Raw genomic sequence first — 8,823 nt, 5'->3', positions numbered from 1 at the left:
TCATCACCATTTGCAGGGTTGAGAGCTGAGACAGAGGGAGAATTCTCCATCGTGCTAGAGCAAATATTGTCTTGAATAAGTGAGTGATTTTATTATTATATTTATAGGTTAGGATTACAAGTAACAACAACGCAAAAGGAGTATGCGTAAGTTAATAATAAAACGTTAAAGAAATTACTTATGAGCTATAATTTGTAGTCGAATTTAACTCTGAGAAGTTTTTGACTTTTAACTTTAATGAAAGCCAATTATAAAAAGGAGAATAAAAAAAGAAAAGCAAACTAATATTAAAATTAAGGCTTTTCGTTTAAATTAATCAAATCGAATTAATTTAAATTTTTAATTTGATTTTTTATTTATTTTAATTTAATTTTTAATTTTAAAAATTTTAATTATTTTAATTTAATTGTAATAAAAAATAAAAATAAATTAAACTAAACCATTAGTTATAATAATATATTATTTTTAATAATATAATTAGACTATAATCAAAATTACTAAAAATAAAAAATTTATTAAAAATTAAATCGAATCAAATCGTATTATACCGATTCAATTTAAATTAATTTTTATTTAAAATAAATTTAATTTGATTTTTATAAATTTTAAATTTTAAATTTTTGATTTATTCAAATTTATTCCATTTTAAACAAAATCGATCAATAATCCCTAGTCAAAACCACTGGCAGCTAGCCTTCCTTTTTTTTTTGGCCTTTCTAGCTCTTCTTTCCCTTTTACTGTACCTGTGGAATTCTTAGTTGATGAGATGTTCCAATGTAAGGATGGTTCTTAATTAATTACTTTGCTAAATACCAGCAGCTGGCAAGCTGCGGGGTGAGGATATCACTAGCTAAAAAGTAAAAGTAAAAATAAAAATGATAAAAAAAAGGTAGGTAGATAAAATAAAATTTGTTTTTAATGATTTTGCATTAAAGCTCTAATGTGGGACCATGCATTTCATGAGACAAAAATCTTCTAGTCCAAGACCAATAATAATATTTATGCATGTGTGATTTTTTTTTATATTCTATTACATGTTAAGTACACTGCTTCAATCAATTGGTAGTTGTTTAATATCTATATAATCCCAAGAGAGTTCTTCCTGCCTTCCACTTCCAAGCCCCTCTTCAGCTAGTCGGTGGAACTCCATTAATGCCTAACATGTTCAGTGGTAGCTCTGAGCTTCCTCAGAAATCCTTCCAAATCAAGCAAGATGACAAGTTCTTCTCTCGGCTTCTTTCCAAGGAGAGCTCCATGGCAAACTCTTCGTTTCGTGTGTATTATGGCGGTGTTTCTGTTGCAGTCCCCTTCATGTGGGAGTCTCAGCCAGGTACCCCTAAGTATTCCTTCGGCGAAACTACTCTTCCTCCGCTCACTCCTCCTCCTTCTTATTATTCAAATTCTGAACAAAAACCCATCAAGACACGCTACTCAAAATTCAATCTTTTCAGCTTTCGTTTCTCAAGAATCAACCCCAAGAAAACCAATAATGGCGCTGCTTCTTTTTCTACTTTGTCGCCAACTCCATCTTCTGCTTCGCTTTCGTCGTTAAATTCTTCCAGTTTTCTTCCATCTACTCCTCGTGAACGTAGCAGGTTTTCTAGCCTTGGCTCATCGTTTGATTCAAGAGCATATGATGAAGTAGCCTTTGCATCACCTACTTCAAATTCTACGTGTTTTGGAGATAGTAAAAGAACTAGAAATGGGCTTAAACTTAAAGGATGCTACGCTTGGTGGTGAAACAATCGTAATGATTTGATCTTAGTCATGGATCTTACTGGCGTAGATAAAAAAATCTGTACTTGCTTTTATCTTTTTCTTTCTTTCTTTTTTGGAGTTTTCGGCAGCCTTCTTCTTGTGTATATGATATATAGTGGCTTCAGCTACGAAAATCACTACAATGTATTACGTGAATGCTACTTGTTCAAACATAGTATAAATATATGAGATTTATATAAATTATATTATTATTTTATATTATGTGTCCTAAGTTTTTCTATAATGCACTATAACAACAAGACAAGACAAGAGCTTAATGGTGACAGTTTTTGTAAGAATTAATAACGATGTAATTTACATTATTTTTATTTTTTTTTATATATACGATCAAAACAAATTCAATATTTTATAGATATTTTTAAAAGATATTCTTTCTTAGGTTTTAATTACATTAGAGAGATATATTTAATGTATATGGTGCAAAAATTAATGATTGATCCTTCATCATATTATCCCTCCATATCAAAATAATGGTCTATTTTTTTTTATTTTTTAATGCCCAAAATAATAGTTCCATTTCTAATTTTAGAAACAATTTTTTTTAACTTTACCATAATTCTTGTATATAAATTTATAATTGTTGCTTAAGTTCTTTCCTGGTAGAAATATAATATTCTATAAGAAAATAAAAATATATAGACTAATTTTATCGATGAAAAAATTTAGTTAGAACTTATCGATTGTTTAATGATGAAATAGATAAAAATTTATCTATATAAAAGTTATATAGTATTATAGTTTGAATTTAAATTGAATCAACGTAAAATTTTTCCAGAAAAATATTCAGTAAACTAACATATATAATTATCTACCTAAACCGTATGAAATATAGAAAGGAGACTATTATTTTAATAAGGAACGAATATTATTATTTTTTTTACTAGTATCTGTGGGTCTTCCCTTTCAACCTGCATTGCACATGGAAATTATAAAATGAGCAAGGCCACCAACTTGTAGAGAAAAGAAGTTTCCCTCAACAGAATTTTTTTTTTTTTTTTTCTGATAGATATTTTGGAATGCCGGGAGGAGAGGAATCCGACCATAATCACCATAAATTCTCATATATGTCTTATTAATTTATTATGGTTAAAGATTTTTATACGTGTTTTGTCAATTCATCGAGTGGGTGGTAAGCGTTTAATTAGAATTTGATTGTCACAGATTATATGACTTTATAAATTTAATTATATAGCGAGATTACAGAATATATTATTAATCTAATAATAAACTTGTGAAAAAAAAATGAATCAGCATTTTAATTTCCATTACACAATATGAATCAGAGGATTTTGTTTTAATTTGAAAATGATTTATAAGATAAATTACTGTTGAAATATTGGTCCACTAATTGTTTATTAAAAATTCAGGGCCTTTGGCAAGGACACTTAGTTGGTAGTACACTGATAAATTTTGATAATTAAGGACGTGTTGGAGGGTAGAATTGGTATTTCATTATTGAAACTTCAATTATCTTGCCGTTGTTATGTCTCCATCTCAACTCTTGTGATTATTTAATGCAAAGAGGAAAGATGGGTACAGTTTCCTACCACCATTTTTTCTATTTCCTTTATTCCAACTTTTATCGAAAAAATAATTTCAGTATTTTTTTAAAATAGAAATTGAGGATGGAGAAGTAAAATCTGATATTTATTAGATTTATTTAAATACATTTATCACTAGATTTCTGAATTTAATAATTTCAATATTAATAAATTAAAAACAATTTCTAGATTGAGTGCTTCCTTTATTCTTCAAAGGAGAGTTATTACATAGATAATATGATTAACGTTAATATTTAATATTAATCAACTTCATTTACCTACTAATCAATCAAACTTAATTCACCTACTACTTGATTAATACTAAATTGTTTGAATGTGTAGTTCCTGATCAGCCTCTGCCCACCCGATCCATTATTGAGCTGCTCATGGAACACAGATCTGAAAAACACAAGTGATCAGATCCAACACAGTTTCGGGAAGCTTCTTAAATTTGAAACTAATTAGATGAACCCTAATAAAAGATAATGCATGCATAATTTTGTTCAGCTTCTGAAATTTACAATCCTTTTTCTCCTGAAAACCTTCAGGTTTTACTGTACAACTCAACTGTGATGTGAAAAGCTAGTCATGGATGATAAATACGATCCAAGATGCTGTCTGTACTTTTGCAATGACCAAGAGCATAGTGTTCCTTAGTTTTAGTGAAAATAAAAATTGAATCTCACTTGGAAAATACAGTGAGCAATTATGGAGATGGAGCCAAAACCAGCTGCACTGTCGGCTTACCAAAAGACTACATAAAACAAAAGAAACAAGTACGAGAATATCCTGCTTTTGTTTCTTCTTTCTAGTTTCTAAACGACCAACAAAGATGAGCGTGAAGAAAGAAAGATACCGAAAGGGTCAGAGATATGAAGTAAATCAAAACACTTGTTGAATAAGTTTTCTGCATTTTTTTTTTCTTTTTCTTGCTCAATCTTTGGATGCATAGAAGACTAGCTTTAGCTTTGGTTTATGTGTCCTGCTTGTCGGCAGTTGTGCTGCTAGCGACTTGGGCATGTTCTTCATCAGCTGTTCCATGTGATCCCTGGACCACATTTGATGCTGTTCCCTTTTCTGAGTTGCAGTTGATGTAGGCTGTTGCAGCTGCTTTAGAAGCCTGTTCAATTTTGTTCTTTACATGCAGTAATCATGTATGAGATCTGTTCAATAAAAACATGTTTGCTAGGATGGCCCATATTAGCAGTTCGCCATTTTTCTTGAACTAGGCCCCATCAGTTTTTCAACATGGTATTAGAGTTCGATTGCCCATAAAAATCTAAAGGTTCAAAAGGATGAAAACAGCCTACTGATGTTGTCCAACAGAGCTGATTTCTTGGTGGATTGGGCTAATAATTACAGATTAGACCCATAAAAAATTGAAAACTGAAGCCAAGATCTAAAGCTAATTATGTTTTTTTTTTTCTCCTCATTTTCCACTTTACAGTGTCTGTAGAGTTAAAAACCACATAAATTTTTGTAATTTGTTGAAGTCCAAACACAAATAAGCTGATGGAGACTGCTTCTCTGACAATATTTTGGTGACTTAATGTATTGCATTTGCTAAGTAATTTACATTTGCTGTAATAAGTACCACAGTGCACATATCAGCATATTGTCATATACTCGTTGTTTAGAATGGGTCACAATAATTAAAGAAACCTCAGTTTTTAATATTATATTTGGCCATTCCAGGATTAAATTCACCTCATAAATCCATTAAGATTCATTTAATTGTGGAATTCCCTTGCTACCTGATCTACGTAGCTGTTTGAATGGAACTTGCCATGCCGTTGAGTAGCTGTTTGAATGGAACTTGCCATGCCGTTGAGTTGCTGTTAGGGCATGTGCACGATTTTTTGATATCTCAAATTAAATTAAAAAATCATATCCAATTGTATCATAACCGAAGAAAAATTGAATTTATAAAAATCTAACCATATCGAATTAAATTTATTTAGTTATTTGGTTTTAGTTTTGATTTTTTTTTAAAAATCATATCGAAACTATATTCAAACTATATCGAATCAGAATTGTATCGAAAAATTAATATTATTTATATACATTTTTTAAATGAGTACACTGATTATGATTATATTATATAATTTTAATAATATATTTTATATATTTTTAATATAATTTTGTAATTTATATTATTAAAATTATAAAATTTTATTTAATAAATTTTAATTTTATAAATGATTAAATAATATATAATAGAAAATCGTAAAGAAATAAAGATATAAATAAAATAATTATTTGAGAGTTATTCTAAATTTAATAAAAGTTTAGTTTCTGTACATATACACTCTTTTTAATTATTTTTATATTTAATATTATCTAACTATTTTTATAAATTAAATTATTCATATATTTTAAATATCACTCTCTCTCAACTATTAAATAGTTACTAAAAATATTATAAAATAATCATACAATCTAATTAATTATTAAAATTTTTTAGCAATATGATTTAAATCATTTAATTAGTTAATAGTTTATATATATATATTTATTATTTCAATCATAAATATATTAATAACTTTATAATTTTTAATTATATTATATGAGTGAATTACATATTAATAATATAATACATCTTTATATATTAACTATACATATATTTTACATTAAGAATATATAAGTAATAATTATATATAAAATAATATAATATTTCTATCTCAAATTATATAGAATATATATTAATATTGATATTATTATTATTATTTAAATATTAATATTTGATAATCTGAGATCCAGAAAATAGGGTTTACAAATGGTTCTGTAAGTTTGGAAAAACTTGGTCTGAGAGGAGAGTGTTTCTCTCTTTTTATCATTTTTCTTTGTCTGCTAGGGACGAGTCATGGCCTTACCATTGGGCCACCTGTGTCTGCCATACTGATACGGACGTACGAGAGTATCAGGTCTCTGTTCCATGCGTAACGGCCATTTAATTCTCCTCTGGCACGCATGCAGATGGATTCACCAGGCGAATGGGCTGGCCACCTTCCTTCTTCCGGGCTGGGCTAGAAGATGAGATTAAGGCTGAGTCCAGAGGATATATGATTATTGGGCCGAAACGGCTGGGCCGGCCTGATTGAAAAATTTAGGTGGAGCCCGGTCTTAAGGCTGAGGCAGCTAGACTTGGTCCATGCGGGAGACTTGAGGGTCTCCAAATAATGGGCTGTCGTCATGGGTCTGACCCAGACCTGGGTGGAGAAATCCAGCGGTCACCAGTATTATTATTTTTATTATTATTTCGATATTAGTTATTTATTATTTTTAAATAAATGTAATAATATTATAATTTTATTTATAAAAATTAAAATTTGAACTAATAGAAAAAACAAAATAAGAATCAGAATCGAATTAGTAACTCTAACGAAATTATTTAGAATCATATTAAAACTGTACTGAATTTTAATTTTAAATATAATTTTTAAAAATAAAAGAATTAAATGTTTGATTTCGATTCTAGTTTTTAATAAGACTCATGCTAGAACTAAAACCGAATATCTGCAGGACATTATTAGAAGGCATATCAACCGCGGAAAGAAAGAGCAACTTGTGATAAATTATGTTACCTTAACCTCTTGGACTCAAAATGCCAGATGCAAAACTCTACAAAGAGGCGACTTGCGCCATTTCCTTGAGAAATTATAGAGTATATCTGCTATTCCATGTAGGATAATCTAGATGAAATTGCACAAATAATTGGAGCTTTTCTATGATTCAATGCAATGAAAAAATATATTTGAAATTTGAGAAGAGGGGAAAATTTTTAAATTTAGGGTAAAATTTAATATTATTTGATAATTATAGTATCGAATTGTCATATTCAAACTCATAATTATAATATCGAAATATAATTTTTTTCATAGATATATTAAAAAAAATTTACGTGTAATACATTTTTTTCCATAGATATTCAGGAGAAAGAGAGACGAATCAAATTTTAATAGAGGGAATTTTTCCAAATATATCATATCTTACCAATCTATCCAATAGATAGTAAGTCAAGAAGCTCCTTTATTATTCTATTTTCAACCCCAATAATTAATTTATAATTTTTGCAGGATATTTAAAATATATTTTCGATAATTTTCTAATAATTAGTTTCTCGTGTAATTATTCTCATGAAGGAATTACCAAGTGAATTGATAAAATATTCAAGAAATTAAAATTCACAATTCACAAATAATCATATCAGCATTAGAATTTGATTAAATAGACTAAGAATTAACTCTTAGATTTTGCGTGTCATTTTGGATATATTTCTTTTTTATAGGTTACTTGGGATTCCTTGTTGTCGGACTTGGCCAATGGATGAGAAATATTTTGCTGTTTACAACTTTAATTAAGACTTGGTCTTCTATGTTTATAGCACCTAATAAATATATATAAAATAAATTACGACTATCCAAAACACATATCTAAATGGATATTATTTTTTTAATTATTAATTATATATAAATTAAATATATATTAATGGATAAAATTTAAATTAATATTTTTATTAATAAATATAAAACATTAAAAATGATATTATTATTTACTGTTAAGTTTCTTAAATTTAATTTAATCTTTAAACTATAATTGCTCTAATTGATTTACGCTTTTGTTTGAGCTTTTTGATTGTTTAACGTTTAACTTGTAATTCTAAACCCCGCGTTATTCATTCTCTTGAATCAATCAAAGCTGCTGATATTCAAAATGTTATTAAGAATAAATCATAAAATAATATGTAACTTGAGATGGGAGGGAAACACAAAATTAATTTAGGGACTTATTTTTTTTATATAATTACACATATTATAATTTTTTCAATAAAAAATTACTTAAAAAAAATATCAAATTAGTCATTTCAATATTATTAATCGTAAATAATTTATTCAAAACAGATAAATATGCGCTTAAAATATCAGTTGCAAGCCTGAATTTAGAAAATGAATCCTGAATCCAGAAAGTTAAGCAAGATTAAAATTAAATTACTAAGAAAATGAAATTGGTAAAAGGGTAATTAAAGCAGCAATATTCAAAATTATTATTATATATATAAATTGTGGGTCAAGTATATATAGTGCCAAGAAAACAAAACAAAATAAAAGCATATATATATTAGCTTAAGCAAATTATGATTGGTGAAAGGGATACCTAATCGCTTTTAAAAATTAAGCTTGTGGAGGTCAACAAGAAGAAGATGCATGGTTTTCTATATATAAAAAATAGTGATAAAGATTTGATTTAGTCAAATACTTAATAATAATAATATAATCTAGTGACATATTTCATTGATTATTTTTGTTTATGTCGCTTTTTGATAGTTGTTTTTATCTATATATAAATATTTGGTATTTTAAAAAATTTAATTAGTAGTTAATTTTTTAAATTCTATGATCGCCCTGTTATATTTAATGAATATTTTTTTAATAAATAAATTATTTTATTATAAACTAAAGTCAAAATAAAATACAATTAATATACATTGACACATCAAACAAGA

At 27.5% G+C, this 8,823-nt stretch overlaps 1 protein-coding gene across 1 annotated transcript; it reads left to right on the top strand.

Annotated features, from left to right (window-relative positions):
- The first annotated feature begins 1,066 nt into the window (after positions 1–1,066).
- LOC110623753 lies at positions 1,067–1,975 on the top strand. Its single transcript, XM_021768773.2, has one exon. The coding sequence runs from the start codon at positions 1,153–1,155 to the stop codon at positions 1,738–1,740; it is 588 nt and encodes a 195-aa protein (XP_021624465.1). The 5' UTR covers positions 1,067–1,152; the 3' UTR covers positions 1,741–1,975.
- Positions 1,976–8,823: the final 6,848 nt, after the last annotated feature.

Source organism: Manihot esculenta, chromosome 9 (assembly GCF_001659605.2).
Source record: "Manihot esculenta cultivar AM560-2 chromosome 9, M.esculenta_v8, whole genome shotgun sequence".
In the NCBI taxonomy this organism is placed as follows: domain Eukaryota; kingdom Viridiplantae; phylum Streptophyta; class Magnoliopsida; order Malpighiales; family Euphorbiaceae; genus Manihot; species Manihot esculenta.
Note: the sequence above shows the minus strand (reverse complement) of the source record. Positions and strands in the feature narration are given on the sequence as shown.

Bases quoted from the DNA above. Each gene is read 5' to 3' on its own strand.
- LOC110623753 (XM_021768773.2), top strand. From the start codon at position 1,153: ATGCCTAACATGTTCAGTGGTAGCTCTGAGCTTCCTCAGAAATCCTTC.